At 38.4% G+C, this 18,690-nt stretch overlaps 2 protein-coding genes across 2 annotated transcripts in view; both read right to left on the bottom strand.

Annotated features, from left to right (window-relative positions):
* PPIL2 (peptidylprolyl isomerase like 2) overlaps positions 1-181 on the bottom strand; it is a 72,251-nt gene extending 72,070 nt beyond the window's left edge. Inside the window, exon 1 of the mRNA XM_080373964.1 lies at positions 25-181. Within this exon, the coding sequence (XP_080230090.1) occupies positions 25-56 (32 nt within the window). The 5' untranslated portion in view covers positions 57-181. The remainder of the gene's footprint in view (positions 1-24) is intronic.
* A 1,856-nt stretch (positions 182-2,037) lies between these two features.
* Positions 2,038-18,690, bottom strand: part of HIRA (histone cell cycle regulator) — a 38,148-nt gene continuing 21,495 nt past the window's right edge. The window contains exons 13-25 of the mRNA XM_080373934.1: positions 18,056-18,141; positions 17,403-17,597; positions 15,834-16,004; positions 14,105-14,309; positions 13,248-13,352; positions 12,019-12,167; positions 10,731-10,892; positions 9,932-9,990; positions 8,781-8,886; positions 6,904-7,026; positions 5,546-5,709; positions 3,458-3,546; positions 2,038-2,872 (exon numbers count right to left, since the gene is read on the bottom strand). Of these exons, the coding sequence (XP_080230060.1) occupies positions 2,756-2,872; positions 3,458-3,546; positions 5,546-5,709; positions 6,904-7,026; positions 8,781-8,886; positions 9,932-9,990; positions 10,731-10,892; positions 12,019-12,167; positions 13,248-13,352; positions 14,105-14,309; positions 15,834-16,004; positions 17,403-17,597; positions 18,056-18,141 (1,731 nt within the window). The 3' untranslated portion in view covers positions 2,038-2,755. The remainder of the gene's footprint in view (positions 2,873-3,457; positions 3,547-5,545; positions 5,710-6,903; positions 7,027-8,780; positions 8,887-9,931; positions 9,991-10,730; positions 10,893-12,018; positions 12,168-13,247; positions 13,353-14,104; positions 14,310-15,833; positions 16,005-17,402; positions 17,598-18,055; positions 18,142-18,690) is intronic.

Genomic DNA, 18,690 nt, shown 5'->3' with positions numbered 1-18,690 from the left:
CCCCCCGCGCACAGCTCCGCTCACATCTTGTCCTTCTGGTGCTGCCTCTTCCCCATGGTGGCGGCTTGGCCCCGGCGGCCCGGCGCGGGGGCCTCAGCGACGCGTCTCCCGGGACACCGCCGCGCCTCCTGCGCCCCACCGGCGGCGGCCGCGGCCTCCTTCCGGTGTGGGTGCGCCGCGAAACGCCGCGCCACGGAAACACGGGCGGCGGGCGGCGTTCCGGGCCGGCCCGAGGGGAGACAGCGACGCAGAAGGCGCTAACAGAGATCCAGCTTCAGAAAAGCTCATCTTCATTTAAATCTATTTAGTTGCATGGAATTTAAAAATTGTAATATTCCTGGCCCATTGAGCAGCAACAGAGCATTCCAAGAAAACAATGCGTGGAAGAACCTACAGTGCCCCATATGGGGATAGCTCTTCAGGAAAAGTACTTCAGCATCTCTTCAAAGACTTAATGACAAAGAACTGATTTGCCCTTAGCTAATTACCTTTAAATCCTATTAAACAGCATTAATTTCCAGACAGATATGAACACAAGGCCGAACAGAGGATGGCCGCAATCCACACGCCTTACCTTTGGCAGGAGCAAAGGGCCACCTCTCTGCGGGCCTTCACCTGCCCAATGCCTCCAGAGCCACCCTTGTTATACCACCCACCTGGCAGCTGCCTACACCCAGCAGTCAAGAGTCAAAATCCACATAAGCTGATAGCTGGATTCTCACTGACTTCACCAAGCTTTGGACCAGACACCTTTTCCCCAGAAGAGTGTCTATCTCCTATTTTAAGGGCTGCTTGCCTGCATACACAAGCACAAGATGGGCACCACCTGCTCAGGTTGTAGATGCCCCTCCTAATTGCATCTTTTCAGCCTGGAAGTGAGGGGAACATGGACGTCTCTCCTTACCACCTTCACTTTCCCCACCAGGTACGTGCCAAATCAAACCGTGTTGTCACTACACATTTCCCACTGCTGGTTGAACTCGCTGATGCCATACTGAAGAATTGCTGCCAAATCAGTTGTTTTTATTGCTCTTCAAGATGTTTCAGTTGGTGTGCACACAAGATTGCTGTACAAAGTAGTAATCTGGTGTCCATCGTGCCTGGCAGTTGAATACAGGAGGCAACAAAACCTTCCAAGTGCCTCAGAGAACACATCCTCCCCCTCCAGGGTCCTGACAACCATACAATCACAGAGCCACCTCTCTGAAAAGGGTCAGCCCCCTTCAGCCAAAATCCACAGTAGCAGAGCTAGTCGTCCTACCTGAAGGCAAAGGATAGTGTTTCTGCTAGAAGGTTAGGGGAGAAACTGCTCTTTTGCAAGCGTTTAAATACACTTAATCATTTCAGTACTAATTTTCTTACTCAAAACCATTTCAAAGGCAGGCAATAAATTGAGGCACACTTGAATAGTTAGTTCATGGAATGAACCAACACATACACTTGCTTCTTTCCCAGCACCAAACATACACTGGGGAAGAAAACAAGTTGATTGACTTTGTTTCAGTGGAATTCCAAAAGCACTCCACAAGTGAACTGCTGGCAGGCTGCCAGCACTATTTTGTTATTATGAAATGCCACCCAAGGAACACTGCCATAACTGCATGAAGCTCATTTCTTGTTGCAGTGCTGACCACTTTTGGCATCAGTCAGGGGAGCCTGTCTTGCTCTGTGTTGCCCAATTTTAGGAGTGCTCCCACACAGCTCCTGCTCCCTCAGCTGAGATGTGGCTCCAAGACAAAACAATGTAGCTGGTCTAGGGAGATCACAAGTACTTGTCCAATCACGCTTTCAGAGGAAAGATCACCCAGACAGTATTATTTATTCCTAGACACTTGAACATGATTCAGCCTGCGTTGACATTTCTGGAGATGCCTGTGCCCTTTGTAATAATTCAAGACCGTCGTTTTGCTTTTTGTTTTTTAAACCAATGCAATGTTCATTTATTTTTGTACTTACAAAAAAGAGCCACCCCATCGTATCCATCCCCCTCCCCCCAAAATGCCTTTTACAAACATTTAAAAATTAAAAACCAGATGATGACATTAATTTGGTAGAATTATTTTGAAACATAGCTTTTGTAATTAGCGTTACATTTCCTACAAGATGACTTTGTAGAGATAGCCCGATTATCGGCCAAATAAAATTCCATATTACAAGTTAGCAAATTCTAGTACAAAAATAGTCCATGTGTTAGAACAGCCTCTTATTATTATTATTATATTCACAGGAAAGAGTCTATTGGCTGCATAATACCTTAATATTTATGAAATTTCTTTTTACGTGGCTCATTCATCTAATTTAATATAGTGTTGAGCCTCAATAAATCCTCAGGCAAAAACCCTAAACAGGGTTAAATATGCTGTTCAGTGTACTCTGAAGTACTGTGCTTTTCACAGGACATCCAAGAAACCCCACAAACAGTTCTCAGCTAGTTTTGATATTAAAATGAGATCCAGATCCAAAAGGACCCCCCTGAAGTACATATCCATGACTTTCCATAGAAACAGAGGCCACAGCTTCGATCGTTAGGTTTCACTTGGGAAACAGTCTAGCTCATCCACTCATTTTCATGAATCCACTTGTGAGCTTCCTCAAAAACTAAAGCAGGTCACTCCTGAAGCATCTGGGACCCTTAGGGCACTGCCCTCTTCAGGAGTGTCCCTACTGACTGGCTCTTGCTCCTCTTCTGTCTCTGGTTAATGCTGTTCAGCAGTTTCTCTCGGACCAGGCCCCGCAGGGAAAATCTGGGGAAATGCTACTTGTCTCTCAAGATGTCTAGCTGCTCTTGATATTCTGTGAAAAGCCTCTGGAAGCGGAGGTTCTGTCCAATAACAGGAAGAAGCTCTTTCAATAGTTCTCTCTTTCGTAAACCCTGCACAAAAAAACCACAAAAGCATCCTCAGAATGTATACTTGATATCATGAATATATTCCATAAAGCTGTTTAAGATTCATGCCCTTTTTTCCTGCCTGGAGAGAGCTGTGTGTCTTATGTTCTCACTCTGCTTACATGACTCGCAGAATAAAAACCATCTTTACATTTACATTCTCATGATGCTGGTGCAGACTTTGCACTTACAGACTCCAGGCGTGCTCTGAGAAGGGAAGACATTTAATTGGCGTGTCACTATTTCAGAGTTGCTGTCTGAAGAACATGGAGACCTGAACATGCAACTCTGGTGCTGTCTTGAGCACCATGCAGAGGGAGCAGAGCTGGGACTGTGGCAATAAACATTTGCCTACAGTTTCACATGAAATAAATACAAATGCCACGGGAGGAAGCCTGCTTATGAGATTAGAGCAGAGTACGGAAAGGATTCCAGGTCAGCAAAAATAATGTGCAATTGCTTTTTTGCCACTAAGTTTAATCATATGTGAAGTTCTATTGTCTACCCATGTCCTGTAATTTTCATAGGAAACTCTTCCTCATTCTTCATTAAACTGTTACCAGGACTTACCATAACTGTTGATTCCCACTGACTTCCAGCTGAGTAATGGACCGGACCCAGTAAATCCTTGCATAATTCTCGCAAACGATATTCAAACCCTGAATATTATCAGAAATAAAATCACATTCATAAGCATCTCACTATATATAACCACTCCACAATATAACTGACAACATTCAGGAAGGAGTTACAAGTATGTAGAATAAAATAAAGCCAAAACCATTGGTTTCTGAAAAAAAGTATATTATTCTTCTAACAGCAAATCTTTGGAAAGATAAGATGGTTTGTAAAGGATTTATTTTAGGAGTTCCAAAGGGTTCAATTTAAGTTCTCAAAACCAAAAACACTACTAAAGGTGATCTACAATAGGGAGAAAAACTAGTTACTCCAATTTGTTTTAAGAACTGCCCTGATCTCAACTTCACTCCCACCTCCCACATAAAAATACCAGCATTTAAAAAAAAAAAAAAAGCGCCATTGGAAAACTGACAGACTTGAACAGCCAAATAACTAATAGAGATATCACAAGAGTTGGAAAGCCACAAGATGAAAACCAACAAAGGGGAAAAGTTGTTAGGTTGCATTTAATAGCAATATATGAATTTGGAAAAATGAGACAGTAGTACAAAAAATAAAATCAGACATCCTTCCGAAACATTTAAGTATTACTAAATCAGAACAGATCTCTCAAACCCTTTAGCAAAAGAGCCTTTCACAAAAATAAAATGGATTCAATTAATACACACAAATTAAAGAAGAAGGAAAAAAAAAGAAAACCTTCAGTAAAACTACACAGTTTCCAGGCCAGCTTTATTCACCCAAAGATCGGGGGGGGGGGAATTCCCTTACAAGTAACAAAGTCATCTGTTCAAGAGTAACTTGCCAATCAAGGTGTAACAAATTGAATATTTTAATGGATTAGAATTCATTAAGTGTTGAAATTCATCATAGGAATAATGGGTCAAAATAGGATGTGCAATTTTAAAAATTTAGCAGACCTAGAAAAGTAGTGAAACAGTTCATAGACACATGACAAAGCAGAATTTGCAGTGACATCCAGTGCATACACACATGCAAGACAGTGACATTTGTGCAGTGCAAGATGAACCCTGCACATATAATAGAGAGGTTCTCAATTAGTGAAGACTTTTAAAAGTAAAACCATCTCTCTAACATATGACCTAAGATGAACATTTTAATTTCAGCTGGGGAAGCACAGAGAGAAATCATAGGCAGCTCATCAGGCTCTCTTGTTAAATAAGGTACGGGTCAAAAGGCAAGAATTAATGAGCTCAATTTTAATTCTGCCAACACCTATTAGGTGGCCCAACACGAACCATTTTGCTTCCATCTGTGTAAAATGATTATACATGGTGAGGAATAAGGCTGAATTAATACAATGGGAACTACTAAATTTGGAATGCAGACAAGCAGAGATACAAGAGATTCTTTAGAATCCAAGAAGCAAAAAGTCAGTTGGTTAACCTTATTTAACATAACAGCATAGAGATATAGCATATTCAAATATAAAACAGACACAAGCAACCTTTCTTGTGGGTTTCCTTCCTCACAGAATTTAACCTGTGAAGCTCACAGTACAGGCTGTTGAAATTTTAGGATGTTAAAAAGTGCAAGCAACAAGCAAATTTGCTGCAGTTTTATGTGGTCTGGTATGTGTCATAGACCAAGCAACTCTTCCATTTCACATCAGGCAGCCATTGTCAGTTGCCTGAGGAATGTTATGTATTTTACAAGGTGCTGCTGGTTCCTCTGAAACATCTGCATTTGCTGCCAGATAACGCATACAATACGATACGCCTGACAGACCACTGCACCGTTTCACAATGCAATGGCTATTGCTGAAGTCCGCAGGTGGCACTGTTTCCTCAGTGTGCCAAAATAGGATTCCCAAATACTGGGGACTACTGAAACAAACGGACTTCAGCAGTTTGTTTTGGTTTTAAGTAAACACTGAGTCTAGAAGCCAAGTGCTAGAAGGAGACTTAAGTGCAATCATACATATACATGACACGAACAGAACATTTCTTAAAAGTACATCAGAGTTGCAAAGAAGTAACACAGCATGGCATGTCTCACCTTCATTAACTAGGTACCGTGCATAGATAAGGAGCCAGTGGCGATATTCATGACTGGACTGTAACATAAGTGCTGCTGCTATCTGGTTCTCCAGGTATGCAAGTGTTGTTTCTTGTTGCACTAAATGAGGCATGGAGAACAATCTTGCCGCTTGCCTTCCTGAACTACAAAACCAAAAAATTAACATGCCAGCCATAGAATCAGATACTAGTTTAAGAAACACATATTTTTGTAGTACAAGCTATTCTACACTCATCTTTCAGAGGCACCTAGCGCTTGCAGAAATCAAGGTTTAATGACAAAGGTAGCACCTCATAGCAAACTGCCTTCCCCCTCCAGTGGGCCATTTACAAGCATCAAGGCCTACCATAAGGTTTTCTGCTGTTCTTTTCATCTTTAAAAATCATCATCTTTTTAAAAACACATGCTTACCAGTGACCAAGTGCTCCTAAACATTTATAGCCAATTAAGATGACTGCCTTTACCTTTCTTTGCCCCTCACAGGTGAACATCACAAAACAAACAAGATACAAAGGTTAGCTTGAAGCATTTAAAAGATTTCTTGCAAATAAATGTGTTGTCATCAGAAGGCTCATTTGACAAAAGTAGCCAATTATTTCCTTTTGGAAAAAAATGCTAATTTTTCAGTCTGGTATTTTCTCTCTCTCAAAGTGTTGTTTGTTTGTATTTCAAATATTTTTCCCAATTAATCCCCCTCCATACCAAAAGAACAGCTATAAAGTCGTTCAACTCTACAGTTTCTCTCACCAAAAAAACTGAACTCAGAGGTGAAGGACAGAAATAGCACAGAAATCTGCCTGTGAAATCTAATTCAAATCCAGGTGAGGATGGGCTACTAAATTACCTACAGGAGTCTGCTCTGGCTCACACAATTCCCTCATGATATCTTCAGATGTTAAAAATATGCATTAGATGACTAATCACTCAACTTTCTCAAAGACTTCATTAAATAGATCCCTTGAGGACAACTGAGCTGCTCAAGATTTGTAGGCCTACTCTAAAAAGCTGGTAAACTAAAAATTAAAATGTAAAATGTAAGAAATTCAGCTTAGCTAATCAAAATACTACATGTACAGAATCATCAAATACTTTACTCATCCAATAAAGAGGAGGCTTAAAATGATTGAGTTTAGAGCATGCTTTCCTGCCCCCTAAACAATCTCAAAATAACATTAAGGTAAGAGTATAAATGTGCAAAGGTTTAAAACCAGCAAAACCATACTATATGAGCTACTGATCGTTTCAGAGCCATTAGGCACTGATTCAATCACATGAATAAATAATGGGGGGGGGGGAAAAAAAAACATGCTGATCAAATGAAGCAAGTAAGTGCATACTTTGATGTTCGTCCCTGTATTACAGCTAAGGGCCCAGAACACAGCATGGCTTCTTGGGATGGTAAACTATTCCTGAAGTCTGCACATTGTGCTAGAGAGTCCTGTTTGTCAGAAACAAGATTCCTGAAAAAGAACAAACAAAACCAAGTCTGAGGAGAGTAGGCAGTGATATCAGGGGATCGAGCTCTGTTCTTCCTTGACTTGCATTTTCAGAGATACCCCCCAAAAAAGTCACCAAGATGCTCAGGAATTCCACAGACACCAACCGTTGCCACTCCATGTCCAAATCTGCTTGTGCTGTCACAGAAGTGTCCCTTCCACTCCCAAAGTTTACAATGTTAATTGTATAATATAAGTAAGCATTAGTTTTGAAGGAAATAAACTTTCCACTTGTAATTTTACATCTAACAACAAGTCATGTCCCAGATGAAGACTAGAGTGAACATGGGCAATGACTTTCTTGTTAAGAACTTTATTTTACCTCATGTCAGGTCCCACCACCCAGCAGACAAGTCACCACAGATCACACATGTTGACAATCTTTCCCATACATTACTGCTATTCCTTCACACAGAGGGAGCTGACAGCCACAGCTGCCATTTCCACACCTAACCAAGGATATCATTTTCACTGGTTTGAGATGCCAAGAGAATCAGTGGCTCAAATAAAATGCTAAGCTTGGACCTCCAGACTGCTCAGAGGTAAAATGGCACAAATATTTTAAATCCCATGTTCAAATTTGTATGATGACTAAAGGGATTGCTCTTTTAAACACTTCCAAAGCTGTTATACAAACTAAGTAATGACAGCAAATTCAGAATTAGGGCTGTGAGCCTGTCTTTTGCTCCTTATTGTCTGGGAAAATTTCTGCATAATTTCTCAGTTTATCCAAAGAACAAATAAGGTGTTCTTTCTCTTCCAAAGGATTCACACCAAGCAGTTGACTAATAACAATTATTCTAAGGAGGGGTTAAAACAATAAGCCCTTTCATCAAGCATGCTCATTAAACTAAGTACAACAATTATATTAAGACTGCGACATGTTTTTTTCCCTTTGAAAGACAACAAAGAATCTGTTTTGGAAAGATACTGTAAACAATTTAAGCATAGAAAATATTTTATGGGAACTTACGCCCTAATAGAAGTAAGAGAATCCATGGGGAAAGCATATTTGATAATTACTAAGGCAGAGCCTCTTATGTAGCCTTTCCTTGTGTTTAGGACATCAGTAATGACTCTTCCACAGGAATTCTCTGAGGCAGAATCATTTCTGCCCTCCTCCCCTACCTGACTTACTATCTTCATTAAACTTTTACGTCTTGGAGACAAAGAGCTCTCCTCAAACTTGACTGGTCATCAGATCCAAAAAAGATATTAAGGAGTGAACAGGATTGACAAAGTCAGGCACATACACGTTCAGGACTGTAGTGCACACATCTTATTTTCTCTGGAAACTGAGCAAAACAATTTTGACGTGTTTAAACTCCCAACAATACCAAGTTGTTTGACAAATTTTCCAGAACTGCATTCTTTTACATTTAAAAAGTGAATTGTAAGGCTAGGTTATCTTCAGTCATTGCCAACTGCTTGACAGATTCAACTGACGTACATGTTTGTGTCTGTTAATAAAGATTACGTATCACGTAGGAAAGAGTGATAAAGTAGCTGAGGTTTAACTTTTTCATATTTAAAATCTAATTTAAACATAACAAATCATAATATAATAAAGCCTAGACATACAATAACAAACTAAAGCAAAACTAAGCCTGGCATGCAATCCTACTCAGACTACCCTTCAAAATATGGAGTGAAACAGTAAAGCAGAAAGCACATCAGTTCAGCTAAGCTGTAAAAGCCGGAAATAATATATAACTTACCATGTAGAAAGAGAAGGATTAAAACAGTAAGCCTTGCCATCGGACATGCTCATTACAGGTATACCATGCTGAGTCAGCAAGATCTGAGAGACAGTGGCATCACTTCCTGCAAGTCAAATCAGACCAAAGTATTTCTTTTGGAGTCCTGCATAACATCTATAATGGTAAAAAATGCTATCCACCATAAATTATCAGTCATAGCAACCAACAGAAAAAGGCCCACTGTTATCCTCGAGCACTGGTAGAAGGTCAAGACACAAGATAATGACGGTAAACACCAGGCTCAGTGCAGCAGCATTAAAACCACTTCTGCAAAATACATTATCAATCTTGATGCTGCAATTGACACAGAATACGGGCTTAACTGGAAACATTCTCCCTATCTAGGGGCAATCTTCAGCAATTTTGCCATATCTTCTGTAACCCATGAAGCCTTTATCTTCATTGGTGAGAAGAACTCACCATTAAGTTAAAATCCTAAAAGCCAGCATACTTAGAAAAGTGTGCTCTCTAAGAACATAGTATAACTGGGACAGCTGGAGTCTCTCATTTCCCAGCATATTCCAGGCCCAGCATTTGTGCATGTAACTTCTAATGAAGGTATCTGTAAACTGCTAGTACAACTACTTCTCCAGGTAGCTTTGATTCATACTGTTTGGATGAAAGAAAGCTACAATAGAAGCCAGTATGCCCCAAGACACTGCTTTTTTGTTAATTCGTGTTGTGCCAGATACTGGCAATGACAGAAACTGAAGATTTTGAAATAACGAATTGGAAGATAATCAGTTGTTGTTCATCGTTAAAGTATTAAAACATGCAAAGTACAGGGAAACTGCTGTAATAGCAGATTTACATATTTATTCTGTGATCTTCACAACACTGAATTTGAACACACACAGAGCACTGAATTCAAAAGCAACCCAGAGTGTAATAAGCTACAGAATCTTGTACAAGTCTGTTACCCACTGATACTCTCATCTCAGTTATTTCTAGAGTATTTCAACATTGTCAATGTCTTCCCTTTATTACACAATAACAAAAGGGAAATTGTTTCAGCTTTTCAGGTTCTGTAAAATTTCAGCATATTCATAAATGGCACTAAATAGTACAGGTGGGCTCAAAGGTTGTTAACTAAATGACTTTTTTATTACCTGAAAATATTGTTTGCAAAGACTCATCTCTAACAATGGCTGTCTGCTTGTGAACATCCCTGAAAAATACAAAAGGACAAGCCTGCAGTTTACAAACAACTGAAAGCTCCAAAATCATTTAACAAAAGCACCTCTTGAATATTCATGACAGAGAGGGGGTATTTTGGGAGTGAGTTTGACTGGGGGTTTTTTTTGAACATTTTCTTCACTTCTTTGACAAAATTATTTTGGCAAACTCAGAACCCTGACATGAAGACAAAAGTCAGCAGCAGAGAACAACTTTCATAGCTCTTTATCAGGAAACCTCATTACAGCTAAGCAAACACTAAAGATCCTTTAGGAGCTCTGACTTGCATGAGACATTAGATTGAATTCAACAACTGTAGACAAGTTACAGCCATTTTTATCTTGGTATCTTGGAGATAGCTAGAGTACTTCTAACTCTGAAACTCTGTACTTTATTAGCTAAGTATGACAGAAGTTGCAAGTATCTGCATTTCTCCTGCCCCTGGTTTTAATCCATTCGATATGCATGACAAGTCTATCCTAGGGAGTTGTTTAAATTAGTAACTTCTAGCTGATCCTTTTTCTTTCTTCTAGAATTATGGACTGTCCTACAACACAGAAGAAACAGGATTCAAATCCTGCCCAGTAAACTCTTCGTGTTATATCCAAAAGTGGATTTTTGTTCAGACCTCATGTGGTTTAAGCCTCAGTTCCAACAGGAATGCACTGACAAAACTGAGGTTACCTATAAATATCAGCCCAGCCAGCTGCTGCAGCCTAATGTGGTACTTACCAAACAGAGAGCGTAGCAGCAGTGGTGAGAGCCATGATGTAAGAACCTGTGCAATGTAGGGTGGAAATGGGTGTATTCAGTATTATAGGAGGAAGAAGGCGACGACCACAAGCTGAAAATACCGACAATGTTCGTTTCTCACAGGCTACACTTACAATCTCACTAAAAAAAAAACAACACAAAAACACAAACCAACATTGACATTTTGTCAAATGCAAGTAACAAAATCAGACTGATTTCTTATCATATAACTGGGGCTAATTCCCCAAAAGGCAGCTATTACAGCTTTAAAAAAAAAATGCTGGGCATCAAAAGGAAAGGTCAAAAACTAGACAGATTTTATATATATATATATATGTATGTGTGTGTATATATACATATATAAGTGCATTCCATGCCTCCTTAATTTGATTAAAATTATGATGGTCTAAGGAGACAGGCAAGAGAAGGTTTGCAGGCAGAGATAGTATCTTTGATTAGATCAAGGGGCGTAAATATCAGTAAAGCTTTTAGGTATACACAAGCTCTTCTTCAGGCCTGTACTTGTATTTAGCTTTGAAATCTTTGCTTCTTTTCTAAATCTGGACATGGCTCAGGCTTCAGAAATATACTTTCAATTTAAACTCTGAGGTGGAACTAAGCAAAGTTGAAAAAAATAAAGAGGAAAAAACCCAGCAAAACATTCAGGAAAATACTTCTATGTCACAAAACATCCTGTTACAGATTTTTCATTCTTTAAAAGTTAACACTTGAACAACTATCACTTACCATGATTTAGTCAACGTTAATGAAGAAATTTAAAGGAGAAATGTAAATACGCAGGAAAACAGTTGTAACTGGCTAATGAGAATCTGTGATGCTTTAAGACTGCATAGAGCTAATGCTTGATGTGAAACTGGTCTTAAGACTAAAAGCAGTACATATTTTTATCCACAAAACATTTATTATGAAAGACTGTGTAAAAATTACAATGAGGAGTGATAAAACCAGCAAATAGCAGTAGCCAAGAGAAATAAGTGAGAAAAACTCCACCGGGTGAGAGTTGAAGAGCATCAATTTATTAGACCAGGTTAGCTGAAAGAGAAATAGGACATTTGAGCCAAACACAAAGAATCACAAAAATCCCTACTAGAAGTGATCCATAAATAGATAAAAATATCTTTCAAGCCTCTACTTATTTGTAAATATGAGGGTTTATGTGTAATTAACTTTTCATAAAGTGTACTTTTGTAATCCAAAATGTTTTCTGGCCTTCAGGACCCTCTTCCTCCAAAATATACTCTCTTACCAGCTTCCTGCTGCAGTGAGAATTCGACTAGTGAGGACTGTCTCCCATTCCTTTCCTTCTCGATTACACTTTAACCTGCTCAACTTTGAACCTCCCACTGTGGTCATTTCATTTTCCACTTCAAGGTACATTGATGGATCTGAACTTATCTGAAATACAAAAAATAAAATATTTTTTGGAAGAGGAAAAGAACTACTCAAAGCAGCAACTAGTGTTAAAGCCAAAACAATGCTTTTTAAAGTGGCTTCAAAATATACTGTGATACTTCAAAAGAATGATAGAATGGTTTGGGTTGGAAAGGACTTCAAAGATCACCTAGTTCCAAGCCCCCTGCCCTGTTCAGGGATACCCTCCACTAGCCCAGGCTGCTCAGAGCCCCATCCAGCCTGGCCTTGAGCACTGCCTGGATAGGGGCACCCACAGCTGCTTTGGCCAGCCTGTGCCAGTGTCCCACCACCCTCACAGTAAAGAATTTCTTCCTAATATCTAATCTAAATCTACCCTCTTTCAGTTTAAAGCCATTCCCCCTTCTCCTATCACTACATGCCCTTGTAAAAAGCTGCTCTCCAACTTTCTTGCAGGTCCTCTTTACATACTAAAGCAGACCTCTGAAAATCAGTCTTGGCTAGAACATAAATAATTTCTTTGTATTAGGAGCGTAAGAATGAAGAAAGGTAGTGCTAGTCTGCACTTCTTAATTAAGGGCACCAGATCAAGTCTAGATGTGCCCAGTCTCCCTACAATATTGCAATTAGAACCAGACTACCACAGCCTAAACACGCAGAAAAATTATTTCATAAATACCTAAAGTGATACTATTTGCTAGTTTCTTCAGATCTAGAGCACCTCCAGAGAGCTCTTATTTTTTCCCTTCAGCAGTGTACTACCAACACAACTGTAATAACAGTGCAGCAAGTATTCCCATCAGAGACTCTTATCTTTACAAAATACTTTGGTTAACCAGGAGGAGGGACTAACGAACCAGAGGTATTCCTCTTTGAAGTTTAGCTAGTTCAGAAGTGCCCTATTTTTAGCTGATTTGCCATAACTTACATAGACATATTCTTCAAACCTGAAGAATACCATCTTGCTTGCTTGAACAAATGGACATACGTTCATATTCATAACATATGTTAAATTATCAAAGGATATCAATAATCTAAGAATGTCAAAAAAAAAAGTGGTTTTTTTTAGTATTAAGCTTTTTTCCCCCCTTATAGTCCACTTACTTGCAAAGTAAACGATTTCTGTGGGATTGGGGTTGGCAGTTTTAGTGCTAATGCTGGTGCAGAGATGCAAGCAGCATCCTTCTCAGAGGCCAGCGTAGCTGGGGACTGAAAAAAAAATAAAATTGCAAAAGTGGTTAATTTTTTCCATTAAGAGATAAAACAAATATTCTGTGATTTGGATTGATTTGGTTTTTATTCCAATTAATGCCTATTTTTTGGCATTAATTGCAAATATTAATCTTTTTTAATTAGTTTTATAAATACAAATTATTTAATATAGCTTCTCAAAATTAAAAACCTAAACCAAACGAGATGGGGGGGGGGTTTTATACTGCCCCCTCCTTTTCAGCTGCAACTAATTAATGGAAATTCTGATATAATGCATAGAAAAGCTAAGATCTGAATACTGAAAACAGAGGGGGATCTGTATGCCTTAAAATGATGGAAACTAATGCAACTTACTACTTTGTGGTTCTGATGAAATTCATTATCATTTAAGTCATCATAACGAAGTCACGATTATGCTTGGGCCACTCTCCATCAAAGAACACCAAAAACTGATGGCATTTCATTTTGTACAGTCATTTGGCAGGCTATTACTGCTTAGCATGCTGGTACCGTTTAGTATGTAGCTGCATATTTGTATTAAGGATGGACACATTTGCCACACCACGTGCATCTGCTTTTTGTGATTTTCATTTTTAAAAAGAATGATTTTAAACGCAAGGAAGAGGGCTGGCTAAAATTCTGAGGGACTGATACTACTCATGTTTCCTTGACTTGATGAAAGAAGTCAACACAGGACTGGCTTTATTAAATGAAACATTGAAAACCACAATGAATCTTATTTATTTCACCTGAACGGTTAAAGTTACTGGTACAAGTCTGGAGTCTTTTCGAGGCCTTCCTTTTTTCTTCTTTTCTACTGTTTCTCCCTCAAGTTCCAGTTTCCGTTTAGGTGCACTGAGTGGTTTAGCAGCTGGTATCTTCTCTTCACTGTCACTGCTGCTCTCCAGGATATCCTTGGGCTTATTGTCTTTAATTAAATTCTGATCCTTCAGTCTGAGAAAGAAAAAAAAAAAATATTCAAATTTTACATAAGCTATTCCAAAAGCTGCCACATATCCTACGCACTACATTCTTGTAGGAAAGAAGATAGATTTTTAGCCTTGTTTGAGTATATTTCAAAACACATTAAGGCAAGAGAAGGAAGCCGAAGAGGTATGGCCAATACTTTGCAGAAGTACAACGTGCAATATATATGTAAGCTGATCAGACATTCTTTCCTTTAAAAAAAGATATCAATCAAACTAACAGTTAGCAACTGGATAAAGTGTAAATAACTTTATTTTAGCATTCAGTTTCAATTACAACCAGATCTCTTTCCCTGGGTTGATACTAATAATTCAGCACTTTGCAAGGTGTAAGAGTAGTTTGTCTTTTTCCCTCCAACAGACATTAAACTTCCTGCTTACTCATGAAGAACTTCATTTGTAATTCTGTTGCCTATCCCCAAAAGTTGTCCTGTTTAGTTCTAACTACTGTAAGAAAGGTGCATATCTGCAAAACACAAATGACCTCACTGCTCCATTTTCCATTTCAGGAACACAATATAACTAACGAAGACAAAGCACAAATCCCTGTGTTCTCTTTTGTTAACGATTCTACCCTAAAACAGGTCATTTAATCACTCTTGCCATTCCTTCCAACAGCTGGTTATTAACTCCCAACAATGTTTTGCCACTTACTCCATAATCACTCAGCTTCCTAGAAGCATCTTGCATAATCCAAACCATTTTTCTCTGGCATCTGAATTATGCCAAGCAATACACTTACCCATACTTTACTGACACATTAGAAGCAATTATGAGAGTAATTTAATACATCTTTCTTCTGCATCATATGGTTAAACCCTTTGACATAAAAATATCAAAGTATTCAGTAAAACGCACATTCTATTGACAGTAAGTTGGGGAACTCCATACTTCTTTCTCAAGACTGCCATTTTTTCTGCTGTTGGTTTTGGTGAAGCAGGAATACTTATACCATAACACACTGTCACAAATACAAGAGCTTTCTTCTGTTTTTTAAAATCATGTGGATCCAGAGCCAAAACACCTTAAAATCAAAGCATCCTCTCTGCAGGCCTTCAAGGCATAAAACTGAAATACAACTGCCACTATTACAACGATAGGCCGTCTGCAGATGTGTATGGTAATTTATCTTGAAGTACGGCAATTTATCTTGAAGTAAATCTCACTCTTGTACAGAGATACAGGCTGGCTATTTTTGTCTTTAAAAAGAGCACAGATGCATGCAGCCACACGTGGAGGCATGAGCACACACAGCCTTTTGTAACAAAGGTTTTAACTCAGAATATTTTGAAGAGTCTTTTTGATCCCAAATGCCAGGTACAAAGGAATAATGCCAGCAAACAATTCACCTTTTTTTCAGCTGTCTCCTTCCTTCCTATTGTGTAAGAGCCAGCACCATGACATCTACATCACAGAATTAGCTTTTCAACTCTCCACCATCTTTTTTTTTTTTAAATTCCACATCCCCTCCACCACCCCGGCTATGTCTTACCTGTCCACAACAGTCTGATTTGTATTTGTTACAACAGCAGTCCCTGAGGTGGCTTTGGATCGTTCTGTAAATCTAGAATCAAATGCTTTCATAGGTTCAATCTTGGATGGAGTTGTCAACACAGACGAAGACGATGCAGGAGGAGCAGTTGAGGCAGAGGTAGCATTTACACTGTCAATAAAAGAGACAGGAAAAGAAGGATTGAAAGAAATCTAGTATTGGTAACCTGCACTGCTCATAACAACTAGCTAGCATTCATTATACTGGCTAGAAACCATACTGAAAACTGTCCACTCAAGTACATACATGAGATCGGATATGCATTTTCCCCCTTTCACACAGCAGTATCTTGCAAGCTTTGCCTACTCTCAAAAGCTGTTTACGATACATCTCAGAGCTAAGAGCTTCACGTGGCCACATAGATATATCTAGATTAAAAGACCCCAATTCACTCATCATGTATTTTTAATTCAGGAATGAAATGATACTTTCAGCTGGTACTTACATACCTAAAGGGAAAGAATCACTATTTCAAATGATAATGGGGTTCCCTGTTTTACCCCTTGTTCAGGCTACAAAATACTTTCCATTACAAGATTATACTCCACTGTTTATCCATCAAATAATATGGGCTGAAATAATTCATGCCAGGTTTTGATTTTGTTGCTGAAGAATCCAAACTAATTATTAGGCCTTTCCAAGCATAACCCTAAGGCAAAGGAATGTGTTTTCCCCACACTAAAGCATTCCAGGGATCTGATATTTGAATAGCTGTTTACTTTAAAGATTTTTCAATTCATTCAGAGAATGAATTGAAAGAAACAATGGCTCTAAGATAACTGATATTTGTACTAAAAAGCTGTTAGAAGTGCAGTTTCCAAAGAAAAGGGACTTAATAGTTTCACCTGTCAATCGTTTCTCAGACTCTACCCACTCATTTATTCTGTGGCCAATTTCAACTAAATTTAATGGAGTAGTAGAGGTTCCAATGACATTGTGTTCTGGCAAATGCTATAAACACACACTGAGAAGAAACCAAGTCAGCGTCACCACCAAGAGAAAAGCAAGTAAAATTTAGTTGTTTCAGAATTAATTTGAAAGACATAGTAGCCAATCAGCATATATACATTGACAAGTCAATGTCACTGTGCTTAGATGGGGTTGTATACAGGGAAGAAGTATCATCATCTTTGAAGAGATCTACAGGACACAATTTGATGACAAACAGGCTTCATTACTTCCACTGCTAGAAAAAATTATATTATTTACTAATAGCACCCCAATGATCTATAAGCAAGTCAATTTGATAAAGCATTGGCAATCAATTGCATACCTCATTGCACTGAAGTTCATTTCCAGAACTATGCATATGGGTTTATTAATTACTGATTTATCACTACTTAAAGTAACCAAATACTAATAAAATCTTGGTGTTTTCAGGAATGTTAGATTCTTGAAGTTTTGCAGTAAAGGAAACCAGTTTAATAGTTGCTTGATTACAGAACTGGAAACAAGAATTAAAAACTAAACACAGTCATGTAAGTGAAAAACAAAACTGCAAATACTGACCCATCTTTATTGGCTGCATCATCTGTTGGTTTTATACTGGCTGCTGTTGGCTCTACAGAAGGCTTTGAAGTATTAAGGGAATTTGCTGCGTTAGAATCTAATGACATGAGCTGCTGGTTACTTTGAGAAGACATCATTGAGCCAGACAGAGATCCAGATATTGGGATGCTATTGAAAAATGCTGTAGAAAAATCCCTAAGAAAAACAACAAAAATATTTCTTAAAAACACTTTAAAAATAATTGAAAAATAGTTAATTTAACTAAACTACTTATTCCATTCTTCCCTTTTCCACATGTCGATGTTCACATACAACCTAAATAAGCCACCAACGCCTAACTTTCCAGAGTCATTCTCATATACAAAGGACACTAAAGCCAGAATTAATGTAGACACAAACCTGCAATACACGAAAGTATTGTTCACTCACCTATAATGGTAGATAATGACAGTTAGCCTTATTTATTAGAAATGAGATGCTGTAGCTAAGAGAACATAGGTTGAAACCAAATTCCGTACATATACACAAGGTATTTCCAGTGAGTGCTTTAAAGTGCCATAAGATTAAAATAAATCAGAATTCTCAGTTTGCACCAGGGAATGAAAAAAAAAACCCCAAAGGTAAAGTATTTTAAAGCCAGCTTCCAAACATACCCAGTGTCCAGCTGAGCTATGCAGAGAGGTGTGATCCTTCTCCGACCATCTGCTGTTCGTGTTTCAACTTGCTTTTTTAAGAGATTCTGTTGGGAAATATATTTCATCATCATTTCTGATAAATAGGAAATGCTTTTTTTCTTTTCCTGACTGACAAGAATAGGTATATTAGATGAAAGATGCTCGTCAATTAAAAATGTGTTAAAAATTTTTCCATATTGTCTTTGAACTATGCTATTATTGCATAGGATCAGTCTACATTTTTATTAGTAGAAGTGTGTTTTAATACCACAACTTTTTTTTGGCCAATAGTAGGTGTTTTTTAAGTAGAATTTCATATAGTACAAAGTACAATAGACTTCTGATTCTGATTACTGCTCTCAGGCTGTACCATAACATACATTCTTTTTAATTTAAACACACACATTTCCAATTCTGGATCTATCCACTTGTAGAAAAGGCATTTACGGAGAATGTAATCTGCTCTCCACACGAGAAAGTCAAGCCCAAAACCTTCTCATCTGTGCACATTGAATCCTTCGTTAAAAGATGTGTTCTGTTTAGCAGAGAATTAAATAATGCTTTCAACCTCCTCCACTGAGCAACTGAAGTACAGTTCCATACTCTGACTGTTA

The sequence above is a fragment of the Falco punctatus genome, assembly GCF_963210335.1.
Source record: "Falco punctatus genome assembly, chromosome: 1".
Classification (NCBI taxonomy): domain Eukaryota; kingdom Metazoa; phylum Chordata; class Aves; order Falconiformes; family Falconidae; genus Falco; species Falco punctatus.
This window is presented reverse-complemented; position numbering and strand designations above follow the sequence as displayed.